The 25,277-nt window shown below is 37.6% G+C and overlaps 1 protein-coding gene across 1 annotated transcript in view; it reads left to right on the top strand.

Moving 5' to 3' along the window:
• CFAP99 (cilia and flagella associated protein 99) overlaps positions 1 to 25,277 on the top strand; it is a 54,908-nt gene that overhangs the window by 14,692 nt on the left and 14,939 nt on the right. The window contains exons 4-10 of the mRNA XM_066317390.1: positions 1,498 to 1,592; positions 7,855 to 7,967; positions 10,057 to 10,237; positions 15,628 to 15,708; positions 18,748 to 18,813; positions 19,792 to 19,851; positions 23,671 to 23,759. Coding sequence (XP_066173487.1) covers positions 1,498 to 1,592; positions 7,855 to 7,967; positions 10,057 to 10,237; positions 15,628 to 15,708; positions 18,748 to 18,813; positions 19,792 to 19,851; positions 23,671 to 23,759 — 685 coding nt within the window. The remainder of the gene's footprint in view (positions 1 to 1,497; positions 1,593 to 7,854; positions 7,968 to 10,056; positions 10,238 to 15,627; positions 15,709 to 18,747; positions 18,814 to 19,791; positions 19,852 to 23,670; positions 23,760 to 25,277) is intronic.

Below are 25,277 nucleotides of genomic sequence, written 5' to 3' on the forward strand. Positions count from 1 at the left end.
GTTGTACCAGAACAACTATATCTGATAGTATGAGCCAGTTAATTAGGGTAGTTACTACTCCCATAGTTATTTCAGTATTGAGAAGTACATGAAAAAAATAATTTAAAAAATATTTTATGCTATTTATTTAATACACGCATACTGAGGTTGATGTAATAAATCCCTAAATAAGTTGGAATCACAAATACCCCTGTCACTGATTTTCTAAGTCAGATGAGTTCTGAATCTTTGTGGGTATATTTAAAAGTCAATTTAATTCAAATTAAAAAATGCAAAGAAACTTATCTGATATAAATATATCTACATTTTATGTTTTAAAAGCTACTGAATTTTTACTATGATTCCGGTCACTTCTGTCACAATCTGGAAAAGTACAGAAATCTAAATCAAACAACAAACAAAAGGGAGCCTAAACTGTCAAGGATGAAATTATTAGTGTATTGAGTTTATTCTAAATGGTAATGCTTCATTGTCTCCATTTCTCCAGAGCCATGTTTTTCATTGTCTGGGGCACATAAATTATACCTTTAAGCTGAGTGTTGCTATAATTGGATTGTCAGGACCAGTCCACTCAAAAGCCTCCATTAATCATAGGCAGAGGGTAGGAACAGAAAATGTTCCTTTATCAACAAGTTGAGAGTCTAAGGTCATTGGCTTACATTTTTTTAAGCTGCTTGTGATTCCCTTTGCCAAGCTGCATTGACACTTAAATGATCAAAGCTGCTTATAAAGGCTGTTGCTATGTGTGAGCAGATTTGAATTTAATAAAGCTTGTAGGAGATAAATGTATATTCTGCTAAGACTGATTAAATACATTGCTGTACTAAAGCACATGAGATTGAAGACTAAAGATACACTGAGTTGGCTGCAGCACATTGGCCAGAATTTCCTGATTTTACCATTACAATTTGGTGGCAGCTAAAACACTGCACTGTAAGTGAAGCCTGATTGATCAAAGTGAGTGGGGACAAATGAAAGCTGATACAGGAGCCCATGAACTTTACAGGTCCACTAAAATTTCACAGTACTGACTGTGCCTCTTCCTGTATCATAGAATAGAATCATAAATCATTTAGGTTGGAACAGACCTCTAAGATCATTGAACTGCGAACTTGCCATAGAGGGTGCAAGATTCAGGTTTGAAATGTCACAATTTAAAAACTTGATTTTATTCCAATACAGAATAAAAACAAAGGTTACAACATTTTAGGCAATATGGTCACTTTGGGAAAAAAAAGCAAAATAAATACTAGAAATAATAGGGTTTATGTTTAAATTTTTGTGATCTATAATGTTGTATGTATAATAAACTATGAATTTGTAACAGAAGAGTAAGAGCAGTCCTCTGAAAACTTTAAAACCAGAGTATGTTGAAAAACTCACTATCAAAACTATTTAAAATTAAGGTAACAGTCTAAATCACAGAGTATGTTGAGTATAGGGTATAGGTTTATTAGAATTGCCTGCTGCATTTTAAATGTATTTATCTTTTGATAGTTATCTGTTATCTAGCTACTTTTCAACTAGAAGAGATTGGTCTTCAGCGCTTCAGCAGAATTGTGAAATCCTTGGACACTGCAAAAATGCAACAGGTAATCAAAGCACAAGACATATTAAAAATAATTACCTGTTCATTGTATGTGATTAATCAGATGGCTTTTCACAACTTTGAGAATAAATTAAATGGAGAAAGTACTATTTTCTTCTGTTCAAATTCAAAATTAAGTTAGTATTTTGTTATCAACAAATCCTTCAATTTCTTTACTTACAGGGTGATACTTATACTCAGTCAAAGATCAATTTAAAATCTATTTCGTATAATCTGAGAAGGTCAAATAATCACATAATTTACAGTTGATAACATTTACAATTGTCCCTCTAAGCTGCATGCTCACTCTTGCCTCTGCCCACATTCTTTCTCTGACTTTTGACAGGAGATATTTTTTCCATATGCAATAAATCTATTGATACTTGCAGTTCCTGATGTTTAGTGTTCTTCTTTCCCCTGAACAATCCACTGCCACTTTCATTATCAAGCCTACTGTGCTTCCATCACTTTTTCTCCTTCCCAAAAAACACTGGCTGGCTTGGAGCTATGCATATACCGATAGCCCCAGTACAACAGGCAACTGACTAAACCAGTGCTGCCAAATAAAAACTGGGACAACAAAATTCTGGAGTAATGAATTTGGGGTTTGCTCCACTATTTGTTTGCTATTTTTCATTGTAACTGCAGAAATATAATTATCTTCTGCTTCTCTTTCAAAATGAAAGTGCTAATTATCTTAAAAAGCTATGTTGTACAGTGGAGCAGAGGGCTAAACTGAGCAGCAGTGCTTTCTCATAAGCCCTGTTTTCTCAGGAAAATGGGCCAAAAATTAAATCACTGGTGACACAGCATCTGCAACTGTTGATTATCCAGATGTTTCAAAGCATAGTCCAAACACACTGTTTGAATAACAAAGATGGAATTAAAGAGATAGGCAAATTTTAATAATTAATACTCAAAAGGCTAAGGTTTATCCTTATAGTGATTACTTTGAATGTTCATGTGCATGCCAGTGTCTCTTTAATTAGAGTTGCTTTGCAATATGTAGGGACAGAGTAGGTTAAGTTGTCTGGTTTTAGATGGACTTACTGTGAAATGCTTATTATTAATTCCATTCAGAGACAAAAAATATATATTTCATTAACAGTTAGAAAGAACAGAGGAGTGGCTGGAAGAATTATCATAATCTGGTAGACAGACAAATCACTCTAAAATGCTCTCCCAGCCCTTTCTTTCGTAAACATCTTAGACACGAGCTACTGGATTGGATGCATCTTGAGCTCATTCAGCTAGCAACACAATTTTCCCACATCATGCCAATTATATCTTGTTGATTCCATTCATTTAGCTTTATATGGCTTAAGCATCAATGCCCTGATGTTCTGGTTTAGATGTCTCCTTCCTTGCCTGGAATAACTCTTTTCTCATAGACAAGTGCTGCATATTCCAATGCCGTGCACCTGCTATCATTGTAGCAGGTGTGACTTGGTTTGCTTAAGTATCTTACCAGATCCTCATCACCATGGTACCTAGATTTTCTTCTGTTCCATTAGAACAGTTTCTTTGTTTCCAAAGTGATGCTAGATTAAATTAATGCACCTGCAGCAGAGGATTTAGAAGCAGCATTTTGTCCCCCCAGCAACAGAGACAAAAGAGCAGAAGGCAGATCTGCTGCCTTAGCAACAAAAGTTATCAGAAATTTGGGATCCTCCTTCAGGATACTGACCTCCAGATTTTGCCTGATAACTATTGTGTCTGAGTTCAGTAAAGACACTGAAAAAATATTCACATATATTTACATAGGACAGATTTACTTTACTAAAAAAATAAATTTAGCACATCACAGGCTGAGTGGAATTTTCTTCATCATGCAAATAAACCTCACTCAAATGAATAGTCTTCAGGTGAATGATGTCGACATGTGGGAAATTTAAGACCTTTCTCTTAAAGACCTGTATGATGGAATCCATTCAGCTCAAAGTCACAGTGTTTCCCTATGTTTGATGAATGTTCAAATATTTTAATTTAGGCATAATAACAATGCTACCTCACACACATTGATCTGCTTGAACAGAAAATCACAGGCTCTCATTCTGGAATATTAAGAATGCATACAAATTTTTTATAATGAGATAATTACAGAACATAGGATAAAAACCCTTCTTGTAACTTTAGTGTGATTATCATTTTAATAAATCAGGCATGCATTGCTGGCTCAAATCTGTTTTTGTATTCTATTATTCTATGTGTTATTCTTCTATATTTATTTTAAAATTTAAGGGTTTGTGTGTTAGAGAAATACACTGTTGAAATAAAAAGTTGAAGTAAACAGCTTTGTAATTACTGAATTGTCTTGTAAAAATACGAAATACATAGTGTTTTCTTTCTAGCAGTTAAGAACCTGTTTGTTCTGTTTTGTGTTCTGATTGCTTCTAAAAGCAGTTCTAAAGAACTTCTGAGATCATCAAAGGAATATCACTCCATAAGAACTGGGCATTGTTATAGAATTTAAGATGAGGTAGGAATAGTAGGGCATGATCAACCTCATGGTGGATGGTGGGTAAAACCAGTCCAAGTTAGGTCAATAATGTTTTCAGGCAGTGGCTGATCTATATGGAGAAACACAACATACTGTTGTGAAACAAGCTTATATTGTGAATGTAAGCATTTCAACTCTGCAAATGCCTACATGGATGTAAAGATAACACCAGATGAGGAAATTCCCCATTTTTTAATTTGCTTTCTAGAAATCTTGTGATCCCAGTGTGTAAAAGTGTGTTAAGAATATTAAGTTCAAATTCTCAGAAGTAAGGTATTAATTCAGCCCACCTGTAAAAATGCATTACAAAACAGTCTTCAATTATACACACTTGTTTTACTACAGCCAGAGTATACATTAAAATATAACCACAGGTACAATTAATTGCTGGTGTAATTCCATCACTTCCAGAAGGGAAATGGATCTTCATTATCATGCTGTCTGAGTAGTGAAAGTTTTGGAATGTTCAAGACAGAGAAGTAAGCAGAATAATGCTGTTACTAAAATGACTACAAGTGACTTTGCTAAGGAGACATAGCTTTCTAACATCAAAACAGAAATCTGAGAGAAGCCCCATTCTCCTGCTGTAAAAACGACGACTACTGATATTGGGGTTTCCACCTTTGTCACATGTGGCCAAAGACAACAGAAATATTAGGGATTTTTTCCTAGCAATTCAGTTCACAAAACAGAAAAATTTCTGTTGCCTTATCACCATCTGTGATAGGGATTATCAAAACTAAGATTGTGGACTGTGGCTCAGGCACACTCTGTTCAGAAATGATGTCCAGTCATCCTACATTGCCATTTGCAATCCCTGCAGTGCCTGGATGACCATTCCAGGGCTGTGCTCCAAGTATTCTTTAGTATGATGCATATTGTGGCATATCCTTACTGTAGCATTTCTTGGGGACTGTGACAAAAACTGTACAAAATTATATATCCCAGTGTTGATACCTGATTACACAGTTAACCCTTCTCTATACCTCAGGAGTACATAATAGCATTTATCAATCACATAATTACCTATTTGTTTTAATATAGGGGGAATGTTAGTAACCAGTACAGGACTAGTGCTGCTGTAGGAAGCCTCAAGCTGTAACAGCCAGCTGTTAAATACGACAGTTAGAAATCACTGTGTGCCTTTATTATTGTTTCATCTGCCTTGAAGAGTTAGTCAAGTTGCTTTGTGAAAAAGAGTTACAGCAAATATTTAGGAGGCAGAGTCAGCGAGAACTGAAACAACAATTCAGAGGTGTAGTTTCACGTGGCACTGTAGTGGACAAATGACTGAAGCCTCCAAAGATGGACTAGGCTGTAGAAGAGGACACAGAGAGGGAAGCTAGTGAAAAAAATATCTGGAATATTTAAAAGTCACCACCTGCAGTATTTCGTTCTGTGAGCTCTCTGAATACCTAGAAATTTGAAACCAGCTCAAACATCGGGGTCTTATTTTAAGTGTATCAGCTCATGATCAATAATATATTATAATCCCTGTATACACACTCATCTACACAGATTTTTATAAATTCATGTATAGTCAGGGTTTCCCATAACATTAGTGCTGTCATAGGGGATATGTTCACTGTAAACACACCAACTGCTGGGGTAACTGGATATACAATTTTGTTACAACTGGTAGAAATAGTGTAAATACCATGCATCCTTTCTGGTGGAAGGTATGAATTCATTCTAGACTTTTGATACAGGAGAAGGGAATACTAGTGACCTTGCCCGTGATAAGTAACAGCCATGTTAGTTACCCAATACAGCCTTGCCCCTGATGAGACACAGCTATAACCAATAAAGATAAGTGTGATAAAAGGGAGGGTCATGAAGGAATCAGAACCTTAAGGAGGAAGAAACAAGAGGATCATGAGGAAGAAGGATTCTGGTGACAGGGATTTACTGCTGTGAGGCCAGTCTGAGTGTGCAGTTAGAGCCTGTTTTTGGAACTTGCAGTCACAGTCTAGCTGGGTAAAAGCCTGCATTCAGAGTCTGCCAACTAATACATGGAGTCAGAGGCTGCAAGGTAAACCTACAGCAGGAGCTTGCTGCAGCCAGAGTCAGTGAATGGTTGGAGTCAGGATGGCTGAGCTGTAAAGAGGAATAAATCAGGACCCTTTTCATGCTGTGATAAACCAGTAGTCTGTGCCTTGGCTTGTTTCTATCCTCTAACAAGAGGGCTGCTGCAACATTTTGATGTTGTATTTGCACATAGCAGAAGTACGAGTTACTGCTAAGTGATGAATTTAATCCAATATGCATGTGCTACAGTGTAAGATCGTCTGTAGGGACAATGAATGAGTTTCTAGACCAATGGGATGTATGCTTATTAAATGCCATAGAATCTGGAAGCATCAAAAACCCTGACTTACTAACAATTCAGTACTTAGTTTATAATCAAGCTTTTAGGGATGAAAAAACTTCCTTTAGATGGTGTGTTGATAAGCTGACACTTTAAATTTAAGGAGCAGTGGAAGTTTCTAGACTAGAATTCTAGAAGAATGGAAATCAAAGGGGGTAATACTCCTTTAATGCTGATCAGTCTTTTGACAACCAAAAGCACAATAGATTAAAATACAGCTAAATTTAAAGGTTAATTCCTTGGAAATGGTCACATGAAGACTCTAGATTCTAAGTAGCAGGTTTTCTAGATCTGCTGAGTATCTGCAGCAAACACCTTGAGTCAAACCTGAATTATTCACAAAGTTCTGAGGCACCTTGAGCCTAGCACTGCATTTGAATTAAGAAGCTTGGTATTTCTGTAGAACTAAAAACTCAATACAAAGAACTCTATGGCTCTGTGTAAAACAATTTAAGATGTGGCTGATGCCAAGTCTAATCTAATAAGGTCTGCAAGTCTCCATTTGAAGCTTCTCAAATTGACAGTGCACTGCTTTCCAGTATGTCTAGTAATGTCAAAATTATTTAGTGGACCTTTTTTCTTTTACTGTGATTATTTCAGCGTCATGTTTGTACTTTGATTTCCAAGAATTTTAATGGAAGAGCTAAGGTTCAGGTTTGGATTTGATATTGCTGTAAATGACACAGGCTGAATCTGAGTGCCATTTTTCAAGAGTATTTCAGAAAGCTATTTGAATACTTCAAGATTTAAAGAAAGGCTTTTGACCTTCTGGTGAACTGGAGTGGCAAACAAAAGTTCAAATGTTAGTTGTTATTACTCCAGCATGTAGACCCCTAAAATGTACAAGTGTGCCAAACTGCAGTATTTTCTTTTAATGGGAAGATGCTAATAATTATATGTCAATAAAAGAAAAGAATTTAAGTTGTTCAGGTGCAGTGCCAGGCCTGACATATTTCTGGGCTTCATGGGCCTTCCAGTTATAGATAATCAGAAGTCCACCTTGGGTATCTTAGACTTTGGAACTCTGTTGTAAAATTACACTAAAATCAGTGTATTCCAGCAGTAACTAATTTTGAATAAAACCTTTGCTTCACAATGTTTGAAGCAGAGGAAACATAAATCAACATGTCTCTATGTTTTAGCCTCTAGTTTATTTTTTGTTTTGCCACAAAAAAATATTTAATATCTATTAGTGTTTCAGGAAGTAGAGGTAAAAGACCTGGGACTGTCCACCAGCTAATAAGAACTTAAAGATACTGATAATCTATGTTTGTAATTACAAGGTCAAATAGAAGCAAATTCTTTAGTGGTATTTGTGGAAAAAGTAACTATCTTATTGTAGTCTTATGTATACCATGTCTCCAACATTCATATTTAAAATAAACCACTTACTATTAGTTTCTTAGGTTCTTCTTCAATGACTTGTATCTGAACACATGGATAAAAGATGAATGGAGTCACTTCTATGATTCAGAGTATGTAAAAGAGAACTGGATTGATCCACTGCTAAGGTAAGTAGTATTTAAGTAGCCTCTGGCCACCTCAAACTTTAAAAGCTGGGGAAAGCTTCCCCTGAAAGCTCATGTTTTTGTTAAAGTGTTTCTCCTGTTGAAGTCACTCACAACCCTTCTTGTCTATGTAAGTCTTTAGCAATCCCTCTGCCTTACCTAGAGGCAAGGTTCTCTCCCAGAAAAGTCCTTTCACAGCTGTTGTACATTTGCTCTCTGATGCCCCTGAACAGGTAAAACATCCTACTCTGAAAAAATGTAAAATAGAAGGTTCAAATTATCCATAGAGTCATGCCTCATCAGTCACTTCAATATCTGTATAACATTAAATATTTGAAAAAATGTTTGGCTTCCCTGATTTTGGTTTTATGCACAGATTTGTTTATACTGATGGTCATAAAATCCCTTCTGAGCAAATCAGATAAGCATATAAGCAATTCTTTTGAAGTTATTATTTATTTACACAGTTACAGCACCATTTAGCAGCTTAAATGCTCTGAGGTGCATCCACTCATTGGTTAGGTGGTGATATGGTAGCAGCTGTACCCTTGCCAAAATGGAACATTTTCATGTGGAGAAATAGTAGCTCTGCAGCCTACTGGGTCACTTTTTACTCTCATTTTTTACCCAGAGCAGATAAATTACACCAATGTGGCTGCAGTCACACATTAACCCAGAGGATGGCAAACAATGTCAGACAAAAACATGCTACAAACTATATCAGGTGAAAAGGAGTTTTGCATCTGGTTCTGTCATATCAAAGTCCCTAGAATTAATCCTTTCACACTGTGTAGGATTTTATTAGCACTTTAGCAAATATATGACATAGATTTGGCTTGCACTATTTTGAATTCTGCTGAGTTCTACAGGGACCACAGGGATATATCTGAAGTTAGGATTTGACTCAAAATATTCCATTGTAGTGATTCTACTTATAAAAAATGGTTGGAATAGTATAAAAATACAGACGGAGATAGGGAGATATAAATCCATACCCATACAGTTCTTGCACATACTCTTTCATTCAGGCTGAGGCTTAGACCACTGCTTGCTTCATTAGCACCAAGTTTATTTGTGCTGTCCTTCACAGTCAGTTATACTTAGTGTAATGAACCCACGTTTTGCCTGGAAGTGGCAAGTTATACAGGAATGTTAAAGACCAGATTTGGTTACTGGGTTTGAAACATCCTTTGGAGTCTGAGGATGCAGTGATTAATTTGGTAGGTTCAGTAGCTGAAATTGTTTTAAATGTGTCTTTGTGTTCCTCTTTCTGATATCAGTGAGGTTAATATAAATAGTCTTACTTATTTTAGTAGAGCTTTGTTACTTGGAAGCCTCACCCTGTAATGACAGTACTACCTAAGGTAACAGTCATATAAACAACTTACTGTAAGTTTGCACTGTCATCTGCTTTTTAAGTTCTGGGAAAGTTCCACTGCGTGTGTGATGTATGAGGATATAACATATATGTAAGAATAATAACTGGCATGAAGCTGTCACTGTAACTAGACTGTGATATCCTGTTTGTGTTTTACCTTTAATCTGCATCTTCCTGTCAATCTGTATAAGAAGTCTGAACCTTGATACAAACCCAAACCCACCAAAATCAAAATCTTCTTGGCTGCCCCAGTGGTCACTGAGGGTTCATTTGATAATTCACCAAGTTCTTTGAACCTTTCTATTTTTTCTCTTAGAACTGTTTAAGATAGATCTGCATGTGCTCTGTTGGTACATGTGGCAACACTCAGACCACTGTTCATAGTCTCTTCATCTAAGTATGTTAAGTGTGTAATTAGCCTATGGCAGCTGCTTTTCTGACTCCTAATCTGGTCCTGCCACAATATCCACTGGCCAGGTAGTTGCTTATTCCATACAAACTGTGGCTATTTCACCATTAGTAATCTGGGGGAAGCATCTATTAAGAGGTGAAATAATACAGTGTAGCTAAATCCTGCGTACAGATTCATTTGTCAGTTTTATTAAAATTGAATGGCAGAAAGCATAACAGAACTTGCACCAACGCCAACCTCATATACTATTTGTATGAAAAAGAAAAACATAATAAAATTGAAAAATCTGGGTTTATTTGAAGGTGGCAGCCAAAAGTGCAGCAACTGATTGAAAAGCTCGCAGAAAAATTAAGCAATCACACCACCACTGTCAAGACTTCAAGAGTCACTCAGCCAAAGGAATTTAATTTGACTGTACCCAAGCCACGTGCCATTCCTCCACCTTCACCAGCACCTCTGCCAGTACTGCCAAAAAGACAACCTGTAAGTTGGTTTATTTTTTGAAAGATGATAAATTTCTTGTGCACAAAATCTTGGGAGTTAATAATCTCTTTAAAGCAATTACATAAAAATCTACAACCTTTGACAGATTGAAAAGAACTTTGGCAATTATCTATGTATTAAAGGTTAGATTTCTTAAAAAAACAACAAACTAATTTTTTTCATTTTGGTGAGCGTTCTGTAAGTGATTAATAATCCAGCCAGAGAAAAGGGAAAAATTTGGTTCCTGCAGTCCTTCTTTGACTTTCAGAAGTAGAACTACAAAATGGGTATTAATTTGTGACAGCATTGATGTGAACGTTTCTGATTGCCCTTGGCTTTGTAAGATGTTTGCTTTGGATAATGCACTGAAGGGGGTAAAAAAAAGGACAATCAAATGAAAATGTTTCAGAAATTTAGGGGTTTTTGTAAATGAATTCTCATTAAAATAAATGGTGAAGCAGTTCCACTGGAAATTATATGGCCTCTAGGTTTGCAACTCCTCCTTGAAGGTGAAATTTTATTTTTATTTGTCTTAATGCTGAATCTCTAAAATTAAGGCTTTCAGTCTAACTTCATTGCTCATGTAAAAATGAACATGCTTCATGTAAAAATTAGACTAGATTTGTCTTTTAAATGCTAAGTTATTTTATTTATTATCTCAGATTGTGATTTAGTTACACTGGTACAAATCAGAGATCCACAGTTATCTCACTGTAAAGCAAACAGGATCTGGGATCAAGCTACTATGACTAACTTAATAAAGACTGCAAAATCATCTGTATTTAAATGCCATGGGAAGTGGGCTTAGAAGTCATAGATTTGGGCATTATCTGCCATCTTGTATTAGCACTTCAGGTTTTAAATAATACATGTGTTGAATGCTCTTAGAAACCATTTACATCTTAGGATGGCAGAGCAATTTAATGGCAGTGTGTTATACAGTTAATGGGATTTTACATAGAAACAGCTTAATACCAGGCTCTGAAAAACTGCATTTAATAACTACTTAATCAGTATAGGAATGAGTCATGTTGCTGTCACTTTAGAACTTTATGCTGTGCAGCCCCTCTTAGAATAAATTTGCTTTAATGCAGATGCATTTAGTGAAGTTCGTTTGTGTGTTTGGACTATACTAAATTTGGTTTACATTCTGGCCAGGTTTGCAAATTTAAAGTTTGTGTGACTCTAAAGCCATTAGTGTAGTAGTGACATACCTTCTACTCATTTCTGTATACCTCTCTCAGCAAATTAAGATTCACCTTACTTTGCCACATGGTTACTAATATCACCAATTTACATCCTGAAATGCACAGAGACTGAAAACACAGCTCACATGGCAGGAAAGGGTCAGTAAGGTGAGAGCCAGCCACAGGTGTTGCTCCTGTCTGGTGGAGGGTTGTCTATAATTCAGAGGAACACAGAGAAATAAAGCTCTTCTGCATTACATCCCATAATCTGCTGTAAAAATGGTCTCATCCATTTTCTCACAAAAGTGTTCATTTTATGACATACTCCTTTTTAACTCATGGTTCTCATGTACCTGTCAACTTGTCACATGGTTTATCAGCGGGGACTATTGTAGTCACTACCCACAGTTACTGCTCCACATTGGAACAGCTGTACAGAACTATGTGGAGGCAATTTGAGCAACAGGTTTTTGCAACCCTGTGCAATTAGTTCATTCTGATTAACAGGATTGTTATTTTAGGTATTGCTTTCTAGCATTATTTTATTCCAGGCATTTCTTTGCAAGTAAAATGAGATGCACCACGTACGTTGGGTCAGGAGCTGGGATGGCACTGCTGTCCTGCATGCAGAGCACACACTCCCTTCCCAGAGGAGGGCTGGGCTGTGGGTTATTGCAGAAGGCAGGGTAGTTGTCTTAGTGACCTATAATGAATAGGATTCCTCACTGGCCTTGGAAAGTAACTGGCCTTGGAGTAACCTAAGCCTAGAAGCTCAGGATAATCATTCATCATCTTAAACATTCATCAAAAAAGGGGGGACACTAAGTAAAAAGGAAAAGCATTTTAATGTTGAGATTTAATAATAAAACAATTCACTCCAAATATTTGGTCTAAAGGTTATAAATTTGTCTCCACTGGCCTTAGCACACATGCACATGGATGCAGACACAAGCATGCCCATATGCATGCACACATTAATAAATACGATTCTACAAGGAAAAATGAGTGCTTTAGCTTGAGGTTAGCAAAGAAAACAAATGGAGACAGGTGCATAAACCTGATAACATGCAAAATTATTTAGACAAATTCAACTTTGTTGCATATCCTGGCCTAGAGTAGCAAAATCCATTCTTTTAATATCAGCACTATACTAAAATAAGATTATGCAATTATTTTATTTCTAAATTTTCTGTAAACCATATATATATATATATATATAAAAGGCTGCACTGGGATGTTATTGTAACACTATTCAGCCAAATATAATGTATTTTTAGATATTTTTTCTATTATTTCAGCTTCATGAGTGAAGTTGCTGATTGATTAAAATAATTAAATGGGTGAAATCATTTAGCCAGTACAGAGGATTTTGTCTGCAAATATACAATCCCAGCAATATATTTGTGATCTTATCTATAAAAATAGAAATTCATAATACAATAGCATTGCATGAGCTTTCCCTTGTCCATCTTATGACAGTAACTTAAAAAAATATAAGAGTGATGAGCACCAAAGTTCAAAGTGATTATTCATTTTTTATTCCTACTCCCTAAATAATCCTCCGGTTAAAGGATGCCACACAGCTATGTGAGGCTTACCACTGCCTGGGGAGGGAAAGCAAAGTTGGTGTCTCTTATTCCCAAGCCCCTTTTTCACGTTTGGATTAAGTAAGTACAGTTTGGCCTTTTTTGATCTCTGTTGCTGTAATTTACAGTTTATTTATAGTGACTTTTTATCCTCTTCCAACAATTGGGTAATTGCTGTATTGTCAGTCTGTCTATCTGCTTGGTGCTCATCCCCATGGGACAACTAAAATCACAAGGCAAAGAATGTTTTTGAAATAGCTGATGGAAAAGTTTTCTCCTTCAATTACTTGGAATAAGCATGGCACTTTGAGAACAGCTTTTCAGCTTACTCTAGCAGATCAGTGCAGTTTGCAGGTAACGTGAGTAGGAAGAAGAGTGAAATAAACTGATAGTCACTGCCTGTGGAACCCTTTGCAAATCCTCCAGGCTTTCATTTCTCTATCCATAAAAGCAAAATAGAAAATCTTAGATGCTTCTGAGAAATACTTTCACTGCTGCTTCACTTTAAGAGCTCACAAAAATACTTGAGCAGTCTCACCAATACATTTAATATCTAGCTGCTTCTGCTTGTGCATTTCTTTTACCTGTAGAGAAAGATGTCACATAGCAAAGGCAGTATGAAGTCCATCAGATGCATGATTTTTTGAAAGTATAGTTCTGGGTTGGTAGATGGTGTCAGGGAACAGAATGGTCCCCCTGTAATCCAGGAGGAGGCAGTCAGAAAAAACTGCTGAGCTGCTTGGATGTTTATAGATCTGTGGGCCCAGATGGGATCCATCCCAGGGTGAAGAGGGAGCTGGCAGATGAGCTTGTGACGAGAATCCTATTCACAAAAAGGGTGGGAAGGAGGTTTCTGATAATTATAGGCCAGTTAGCCTGACTTCAGTTCCTGGTAAGGTAATGGAGCACCTGGTGGCCAAGAAGGCCAATGGCTCCTGGCCTGGATCAGGAATGGTGTGGCCAGCAGGAGCAGGGAGGTCATTCTCCCCCTGTACTGGGCACTGGTGAGACCACACCTCGAGTGCTGTGTCCAGTTCTGGTCCCCTCAGTTTAGGAAGGACACTGAGATGCCTGAGTGCATCCAGAGGAGGGCAGCAAGACTGGTGAGGGGCTTGGAACACAGACCCTGAGAGGAACAACTGAGGGAGCTGGGGTTGTTCAGCCTGGAGAAAAGGAGACTCAGAGGTGACCTTATCACTCTACAACTCCCTGAAGGGTGGCTGTGGTCAGCTGGGGGTTGGTCTCTTTCTCCAGGCAGCAACTGACAGAACAAGAGGACACAGTCTAAAGCTGCACCAAGGGAAATATAGGTTGGATACTAGGAAAAAAAAATTTACAGAAAGTGTGATAAAGTACTGGAATGATCTGCCTGGGGAGGTGGTGGAGTCCTCCATCAGTCCTCCATCCATCTCCCTGGATGTGTTTAAAAAAAGACTTGGATGTGGCACTCGGTGCCATGGCTTAGTTGAGGTGTTAGGGCATGGGTTGGACTCAATCTCAAAGGTCTCTTCCAACCTAGTGATTCTGTAATTATATAGTCCAATAAAGCTAGATGGGATTCCTATGTTCCCTGACCTCCAGTACAAGACAGAATATATATTTCCCCGTTAATTCTTGTGTTAGGTCTGTAACTTCTAATTGATCTAGCAGATTTTTAGCAAGATAAATATTTAGGCAGATGTCCAGTAAACTGTCAGACTATCTCACCCACATAGGAAGGAGACAGCCAGTCTTTTTTCAGGGCTTACTCTGGGATAAATTTATTGCTCAAGCAAATACAGAAATCAACCTCAAGTCCCTAGTGTCCTGCTGATCCAACTGACAGCCAGTCATGTCCTGGTCATTTTAGCTGACATATGATTGCTTTCCCAGATCTTTGACTAATGCTAGAAGGACCCTCTGAGTCCTTTACCACCCAAATATTTAATCCACACTTCCAATGGTTTTCCCTTACAAGGACATTGGGACAGCCCTGGTCCAGAGCAAAGGCCCCTTTTGCCCAGTGTATTTTTTTCAGCAGTGTTTAAACACTGAAGTCTTGGAAGACCAGATGGGTGGAACATCTGCTGCTTTTATCAAGCTTCGTTCTCAGGGCCCCACCATTTCAGCTCAAAGACCTCCTCAGTTACAATGAAGTTCTTGGTATTCAAAGGATTTCTCTTCCCTGAACTTCTTTGGTACCACACACGGTGCCACAGCTTGACTTTATTCAGCTGCTCTATCTGGCTGTTGTTGATCTGAAAGTGAAGGTTATGAAATACCAAACAGAACCGTTCCCATTCTGGAAACATTTTTCTCCCTTTGATAGGGCCTGTAGGATTTATTATCACTTTAGCCTTTCTTGTACTAGTTCCAAATTTGTCTTTCTTTCTGGTCTTTTGACCAGGGGTTATGTTATATTGAACAGAACTGAAAAGCTAGGTAGTTCCAACTAATTGGAATCTGTCGCTGTCTTTCTAGAGTGACACTAATAGAAAAGAATCAACATTTTAAAAAAAACCCAAACAAACTGCTTCTGTTCTGTGGTAAAAGTGAATGAGCTTTTTTTGCCTGCAAGAATGTGTCACTTGGAATGTTTTATATCCCATATGCTAGAGATTTTTGTCTTTTAATATAGGTTCCTCCAAGCATCTATAAGCCTCCAAAGGAAAGAAAGCAACTAGAGGAAATCAAAACAAAAAATATCCAAAAAGCAAAAGTAAGTGTATTTCATTCTTCTTCTATCCTTTCCTTTCTTCTAAACTGGTTCTTCTGCATTGTTTCGTCTTCACAAATCTTAGAACTTTATCTGAAACCTATTTGCTTTTGCAACTAAATAGCTCATGGCTTTTTCTCTAGAGTCGTGAAGTTTGTATCTTCTACTCTATTTTAACACCCTTTTCCTGCCTTCTTTATTTTATTACTAATTGTCCAGGACAAGGTCCACCTTTTAGTCATTATGTAAGTACCATAAGAGAAGTTTTGCAAGCAGTCATATAAAGTAGCAGAAACATGATAATTTTTTTTTCTTCACAATGGTTCTTCTAGTCCCATGATCATGTATATATATGAACTATTCATTTATTTATTAAGGCATCAAATAAAAAATAAGTTCAATATTCTTGGAGTTTTTCTGTAGTAACTGAAAAATAACCACATGTTATTCACTTTTTTAAAATATCAGCAGATTCTGACTTTTTTTTAGTGCAGACTTCATACTCTTACATATTCTTCATACATTCCCTTCAGCAGACAAAGAGTGTGAAGTCATCCTGGTTTGTAAAGAAACAGAGTACATGCTCTGTGTGTTAAGACAGCAGGAGAAGGGAGGGCCTGGAAAATACAAACAGATTTGATCCAAACTTTGACATTAATCTTGTTCAATGAGGTAGCTCATAGTTAAAGCAGATTTTGTTGTCTTCTCCTTGGAAAGGAATTAATTAAAAGTCAATTTTTGCTTTCCCCATTCTCACACTGCAGTCACAATATCCAATCAAATAACAATATAAACTTGATAAAAGGTATGCCATGTGACTCCTTTTTATTAGCACACTCCCACCCCCATTCTGAAAATGCGACTCTAGTTTTCACTAGCCTGTACAAGTCCATTCATTGCTGTCCTCATGTCCATGTGAAAGGGCATTGGATTCTGTTCCTGAACTTTAGTGAAAGCTTTAATGTGTGACAGATTCTAGGGGGATAAACTTTGCATCCTTTTGTTGGCCCATCACATTACCTATGCTTGATATTTCATTATAAAACAATACAACTTTATTTTTTTATCCTTTTGTAGTTTCCATATTGTGGGGAAAGCACGTCTATTTGTCTGTGTGCTTATTTGCATGTTAAAAACTTTCTAGAAAAACAGGGAAAGAAATGCCAAATATCACAGTGCCTATACTATCAAAAATCTATGACAACTGTAAAATCACTTAACAACCAGCCACATTCTTCAGTGAAGAAAACGCATTAATACAAGAAACAAAGATAAACCACTACGGAAACTATAGCTGCAATAACAGCAGGTTTTGTCACTTCTGGAATGTTATTAAAGGCATCCAAAGCATTTTACAAAGGTCAATTCCCTAGACTGTTTTCTAAGCAAGCTGATACAGTGGATCCTAGCAGAAATATGTATGAAAAATGGCATTTGTTTCATAGCATTTTTCCAGAAGCTGTAACTGTAAGAAACGCATCTGTGAGGAATGCGAACACTGGAAGCCACACTCTAGACAGTTACAGAAATACTGATGTTATCTGCTGCTGCCCAGAAAGCCATTAGAAAATCTAGACTGTGTTTCACAGTTTTGATTAAAGGTTTGGTTTACAACCAAAATAAATATCCAAAAACTAGACATGTGGTTGCCTGTACTTTCCCTATATAATGACTGGGTCATTAATGCCAGAGGTGTGCCTATTGTGTGCACCCCTGGTGCAGTGATCCCCTGGTCATAATTCTCTAATGTAACTCAAAACCAAAGCCATTGTTTGTCAGCTGGAGACAGTTACTGCCAATGGTACTGATGTGCCATGGAAATTTATGACACCTTTAAGCTGCTATTTGGACAAGCAATATATGGGCAGGCCTATCAAAGCCCTTGATGTCATGTGCAAAGGATGCATCCAGGCGGAACTGTGTAGAAAATCAATACTTGCTTACTTCAGGTCTTTAATCAGATGTGAAAATTTATCTAAATACTAAGTCAAGCTTTTGGAATCCATCTTAGGACCAATGTTGTTTCACATCTTCATTAGTGACACAGATGAAGGGACTGAGTGCACTCCCTCAGCACATTCCCTAATGACACCAAGCTGGGTGGTGCAGTTGACACACCTGAGGGACAGGACTCCATCCTGAGGGACCTGGACAAGCTCGAGAAGTGGCCCATGGGAATCTCAGGAGCTGTAACAGGACCAAGTGCTGATGCTGCACCTGGGTCAGGGCAGCTCCCAGTGTCAACACAGGCTGGGGATGAACAGATCCAGAGCAGCCCTGAGAAGGACTTGGGGGTGCTGTGAGTGAGGGGCTGGACATGACGCAGCCATGGGTGCTCACAGCTCAGAAACCTCCCTGCCCTGGGATCATCCACGGCACTGTGGGCAGCAGGTGAGGGAGGGGGTTCTGCCCCTCTGCCCTGCTCTGGTGAGACCTCAGCTGCAGTGCTGCATCCAGCTCTGGGGCCCCACCACAGGAAGGACATGGACCTGTTGGAGCAAGTCCAGAGGAGGCCACCAAGAGGGATGGAGCACTTCTCCTATGAGCAAAGGCTGACAGAATTGGGATTGTTCAGCCTGGACAAATGAGTCTACAGGGTGACCTAACTGTGGTCTTACACTACCAGAAGATAGCCCACAAGAAGGATGGAGAGCAACTTTTTCAAGAGCAGGTAGTGGCAGGATGAGGAGGGGTGGCTTCAAACTGAAGGAGGGTAGGTATCAATTAGATATAAGGAAGAAATTTTTAACTGTGAGGATGGTGAGACACTCACACAGGATGCTTGGAAAAGTTGTGGATGCCTCATCCCTAGAAGTTTAGGGCCAGATGGGATGGAAGTCTGAGCAGCCTGGTCTAGTGGGAGATGTCCCTGCCTATGGCAGAGGCTTTGGAATGAGATGATCTTTAAGGGCCCTTCCAACTCAAGCCATTCTATAATTCTGTGAATATAGTGGCTGAGGCTACAAGACTTTTTAAGACATAAAATTATTCTTAGAGAATTTAAATATACCACACTCTTTAAGGTAATTGTTTTAATTTTAGGATCTGCTCCTGAAAGCAAATACTAACCAGTTCAGGTGTGCAACCATCAAGCCTGAGAAGAGAGAGGTATGGTGCGAAATACATGCTGAAAAATTCCCCAGTAGGAAGATGAAAAATGACTGGAGTATTTAAAAATATCTTACACATATTTGAAAAAATTATGTTTATTTGGACTTAAGATTTATGTGCTATGATTTATAGCTATAGTGTCATTTTACATCCCTATACCAGCATTTGCCTCTTTGTATGCATAATGCATAACCCCCTTTTCTTATACTCTTGATGCTGCTTTATTATTTTCCTAATTTTGAGGCAAGCAACCTTTCTGTGAAACTGCTCCAACAAATCTCCGAACTGGCAATATTTCTCTAAATCTACATATTATTTTTCCTTTAATTTTGATGCCACAGAGCAACCAAGCTGAGGGAATACTGCTTATACAGAATCCTTGCTTTGGTTGCTTCCCAGTTCACAGTTATGTCACCAAACTGTGACATATGTATGCAATATATTCATTTCAGCATCAGTGCTGCATATTCTATTCCCAGTGTTCATCCCCATGATACCAGACAGTTTCACATCAGTATCTATAGCTAACATCTTTAAATTAATAAGCATCAGCAGAATTCTACCACTAATTAATAATTTCAGAAAATGTATTTTGACATCCTAGTTTGTCCTCTCAGTATCTATTTCAGTTAAACACTGAATATACTCACATATATATGTAAGTAGTATTTCATAGTCAAAGAAAGAATCACTGTAGCATTATTTTAGTCAATATTTGGTCATTTAGTATATTTAGTCAATATACCTTTTTATGGTTGTATTCTCACTAGGCTAGGTGTACATAGCAAGTTTTTGTGTATGTTGCAATTCCAAAATATGTCCCCTGTGTATTTGTTACTAAAAGTAGGAAAAAGAAAAAGAAAAAAAGAAAAAAAATATTCAAGTGATAGTTTTGAGAAATACCTAATATATTTTGCTGAGTAATTGAACATTTGTTTCCGAAATGAAATAATGCATTTTTTGTTTGAACTGCAGAACATACATGACAGTATGGAGAGTAAACCAGCATTCAAGGCTCAAGAGATCCAAAGCAAGGTGAGTAACCTTTAAGGAACTGTTGTCATATGTACTTGAAAATTTGTACACAGCCAAATCTTGGGATGATGGAAACTCAACTTGAATCCATGTTTTTACACTAAGGCTAGGAGCATGGTATGTATTTGGTCTATGGTTCACAGATTTTGTCCTATGCACCATTAATAATCCACAAAGAAATGGTCAAGGAGTGACAAGAAAGAGTAGGGTTTACTCCATGACTGAAGAGAAATAAGGAGCCAAAGGTGATGAAAGCACAGGCAGTGCCCTCACCAAGCAGGACACAGTATCTGAGTGTGGGAAGGTTGGTGGCAGTGATGGGTTCTGCTGATAGCAAGTCACTCTTGGACAAAACAAGGTAACAAGTCAGATCTGGGGTCCACCCAAAAACTCATTTTTTAGTCTTAACTGGGGCTCCCATGCCAGCGAGCAGATGATGTGAGTGGAGGTCCTGGGTGAGACTGGATCATCAAAACCTTCTAGGTGGGGTCAGAGTGACCCCTGAACCTTTTGGTTCCCTGAGGTAAACTGCATGCAGTTGTAACCATATTGTGTGCACAATCTAACCATATTGCCTAAACAGTGTTTTCAGCTACAAAGGGAGAAGATTTTATGTAAAACAATATGAAATGAGAATTGTTCCCAGCAAAAAAAGAATTGAGAAACCTTGGTTTAAGAACTCACCATAAGGACAGAAGAATCTTGCATCAGTACATCACTGTTTCAAAATGAGATCCTAAAGAATGCTGAGCAATCATTCCAGCTAATGACTGTCTGATACACAATATACAATCAGGCTGGATGTTTGCCTTGTTTCCTTCAGACACATACTGAGGTCATGAAATCCACTGTTCTGATTGCTTCTCTTGTAGAATTTTCAAGGGTCAGAGAATTGTAAACATGGGAAAAGAGCTTTACAGCCTTAACAGCGGAACACATGAAAACTCACATTGTTTCTGCAATAACTGCACTACAGATAATCTTCAGTCTTATATTTTTCAATCTGGCACCTTTGATTTGTTTCAAGTTGTTATGCAGACAAATTTCAGCTGTGCTTGTATTGTGGTCTCAAATATCTTGTGAGCAGGTCTGCCTACTCTTTAAAACTAAGCTTTTAGGTACAGCTCATAAACCCTGTGAAAAGATTGATTCTCCACTTGTGGGACTGGGCATCTGGCAAGTATTTCTAAAGCATGTCTGGCATTTATCACATACTGAAGTTATCTTTAGTAACAGTATCAGCTACTCAGTCTTCTTGCTTACAGTCCAGAAGCATTTAAATTACAGTAAGGTAATAAGATCCTAGTTCGTTTTGCAAAAAAAGAAAGAGAAAAAAACCCAAACCAGGAAACATTTACGTAGTTCAAACAAACACATATGACCTGTAATTACGTTGGCTCAGTTCAAAACTCTGGATGTTCCATTGCCATTTCTGATAATATAAAATAATAAAACTTTAGTGCAAGCTAACAAGAGTCAAGCCATCTGCCTAAATTGCACCAAGAAAAATATGGATCTGGCATCCTCTGGCATTGATTAGGGCCACTTCTAAAACTTGCTGATATCTTCTCTAGATGCATAAACAGTTTTATCTTGTCTAAACACATTTGCCTTAAGGTTAGTTAGGTGATATTCAAGATGCTGCTGTAACTTTCAAGCAGAGATAGGCGTATTGCTATTGACTTTTAAAATATTTTCTCTTCCTGTTACCTTCCTGCCTGTGCAACTCTCTGAGTAGACAAATCCTAAGAGAATGGTTTATCCAAGATATAGATATATATATATATTAAAATTTTCAATCTATCTTAAAATTAATGAAATTATATAATGTATTAACCAACTAGTATTTTGCCTTCCTCTTTCTAGAACACCCACAAGATATGATTTTTTTTTCCTATTTTTGAGACATATATTATGTGCAGCAGCAATTATTTCTCTTGCTGTTCCAAAGTATCTATTCATCCTTTTCACTGGGAGAATGAGACAGTACAAATGCATCATCACTCTGTCTCAGTAGTCTGCCTCTTGCTCGTATCATATTTGCTCTTTACATATTTATTGGTTTTGGTGAGCTGTTGCATGTTCCTTAGGTGGCAAAAGTGAATATGATATTTTTCCACAAGAATTAGTGTTCTGTAATTTTCTCATCTTGAAAAAAGGGAAGATATCTCACAACAGGAAGAGAATGAGTAAAATTCAAAACTTCTTGATACTATATGACATAGAAGAATCTATTCAGTTATTTTACTTATACCTGCCTGCATATGTCTTGGGAGTCCTAGTTATTTTGTCTATATTGCCATATTTCTGTTTCATTGTCAGTCAGTTTTCTGGTCAGTAAACTGTGAAAATGAAGTTTAAGGTATTTCCATAATCGTTCTTAGTTCAGTTCTCTATCCAAATTATACTTGGTAAATACAGAACATGAAATCTGTAGACATAGAAAACTGTCATAAGTATGGGAACATCTACATGTGTCAGAGAAAATGTCTTCTCTAAGGAAATATTTTATACACAGTACAAGCATAAAATACAAACTTTGTATAATGCAGGTGGCATTGAGATGTGTTGAGACATAGAAGGTAGAATGTTACTGGGTATTAAGAAGTCATAGTAAGTCAAACAAAAGAAATAAAATACATTGGTTTGCATTATTTTCCTAAATTCTTCAAGTTATCATCATTTTGTCAAGAAACTGACAGGTAATTAAGGTTTTTGCATTAAAATAGGCTATCTGTGTAAAAACAGTTCTTTTACTTAGTGAATTCTAGGTGATGAAATGTGTTTGCTATCCTCAGCCTACCTAATTAATATAATTTATAACACATGAAATACATCCAGTTACGTATTTCAGACTTAATATTTCTACATAAAATATTTGCAGAATGTAGCTTGAGTGATTCTGTGCATCTGTTTCTCAGCTACTCATTAAGTTCTTCATTTGGAATTTAAATACATGTTTGAATTCTGAACACAGAACTTGTCTGGATTTAAGTCAAACATGTTATGATTAAGCTTTGTTTTCTGCAGGAATGATTCCAATTCTTATTTCAGCAGCACTGCTTTGCCTTGGTTCAGATCAGGTCTCTTACATGTGTCTGCAAAGGTGACCCATTTTCTCTGAATACCCTACCTGTGCAGGGAACAATTTTAACTAGCAGAGAAATTGATCCTTTCCTCCCTCAGTATTTAGAAGTTGTCTGGGAGTCAGTCTTAGCACAATACTTTGATGAGCTAAGAAAGCAGCCACAGAATCTAGTCCAAGTTACACCTTGAGGCCTGAAAGTCACTGAGAACTGTTCTGCACTTCTACTGTCTAGAAAATGGATATGACAATGGATGATTGCAGTCATCTTGGAAATACTTCTACGCTGTAATAGTGATTATTTATGGAATGCTTTTAAGATCTTTCTATGAAAGGTGCCACTTCTGTTTTACTTCATTGTTTTCGCTAACTAACAGTCTTTCAGAGAGGCAGTTTATTGTCTTAGTCCAAAACAGATCAAATTCCTTCTCACAATGTATATGAGCACTGGAAAATATGAAAGGAAGTGAAGACATTCTATGGGATTTGACATGGTCCAAGAGTGATTACAAATTTATAATCCACTTGGGGGACTTTGCTGATTTCTTAAGCAGCTTGAGTGGTTTATGAGCAGCATGCAATTTCATTGTGAATGTCAGATTAATGCTAGATGAATGCTTTAAGCAAAATTTATGCTGTCTTGGGTCAATTTATTTAACCCACCGAGATGTTTTTATACTCTGTTTTATGGTTTACATTACTAACTATGGGATATACATTCCCTTTCCTGACAGATTGACAATATACCCATTAAATTAAACACAGCGGCTATTTTGAGGGAGGGTGCCCTCTACCAGAGGAAATTGGAAAAGGAGCTCAAAAGGTATGACCACGTTCCACCTAGGATTGCTTTGCACATCCCTGGATATAGGATAATGAACCACATCAAAAATAATTAAGTAAATGCCAGGTAAACTAAACTAGTGGATCTGTTGTAGGGCACTCTATTCTATAAAACAGTTGACAAACGAAGAGAGAAGTGGATTGGAGAGGACTGAAGAAAAAGTCTACAGTAAAGTAATTGTTTTTGTGTAGATGCTGTACAGTGTTACTGTGTTCTGATTTAGTACTCTGGCTGGTGTTGACTTGCAAAGTCCAACAGGGATCACTTTTATCTTTTTTCCAATTCTCCAGACTAAATAATGATCCGAATACACATCTATTTCTGTGTCCTTTGTACAAGATGCATCTATATTAAGCCAAATAATTTCATAGATCTCCATTTTCTTGTGGTCAACTACATGCCAAGTTTGATATTTGAACTTGTTTATATATACATAAAAATACCTGTCCATTTCTATCACAGTAAAATATAGCACACTAAGAATGTGCTGTTCCTTAAAGCAAGATAAGACGAGCTGAGAGTGACAGGAGGACATGTAGGGACAGTGTCCTCACTGACAGCAGCTCCACAGTATCCTGGCAGGCAGCAGGACAGATCCAGGGACAGACAGCTGTGGGTGCTATGAGAGTCCAAAGGGATGAGTCTGGGCTGAGGTCCAGCCAGGAAGCTCAGTCAACAAGGTAGGGTCAACTCAGCCCTGGGCTGGGTGCAGGCTGATCTATGGAGTAGCTTACGCAAGGACCAAGGCTGTTAACCCGGGCCTAAATGTGTCTCCTGGGAAGAAACTACACACACACACCAACCAGGATTCTTCATAGCTCTTCCTCCCACAGTTCTTTTCACTCCAGTCCCATCCAGTGTTAGACAGTCCCACTGCAGCAGATCTGTCTTTGAACACAAGCACTGAATTCAGGATGAGGGGGAACGGGGATAATAAGACGTTGCAGGTCCTTTTACGTGTTTAGCACTCTAAGAAAGCCTGACATAAGGATTCTTCCTTATGTCAGCAACAGGTTTTCAGAGGACATTCACTAGGGAGAGAGTGACTCCTGGATGGCCACTGAAGGTTGTATCCTACAGCTAGAATTACATAATATTTTCACTAAAAAACTTCATAAAGATAAAACTTATATCATGTCATCTTCCTTTAGTACAATTTCTCATCCACCCAGCTTGGCAGGCTAAGCACTAAATAGTGATAGCATTTTAAGTCCTGGAAAGACTGTAAGGTAGGATTTGATCTTTGGAGGTTTTGGTTCATGCATCAGGATTTTAGCAGGTAGGTATTAAACATCACTCGGGTTCTGTTATCAGCTATTCACATATATTGAGGTTCTTCCATATTATATATGCTACTGTTCACTCTAGCTGGCAGAATTTGTTCCACTCAGCAAAGGAATAGCTCCCTGTAACTTGACACTATTTTACCTTAGTGAGTTTTAAACTTCAAGCTGCATTTAACACAAAACAGATATATATAGAGAGAGATAAATATAT

Source organism: Sylvia atricapilla, chromosome 4, assembly GCF_009819655.1.
Source record: "Sylvia atricapilla isolate bSylAtr1 chromosome 4, bSylAtr1.pri, whole genome shotgun sequence".
Classification (NCBI taxonomy): Eukaryota; Metazoa; Chordata; class Aves; order Passeriformes; family Sylviidae; genus Sylvia; species Sylvia atricapilla.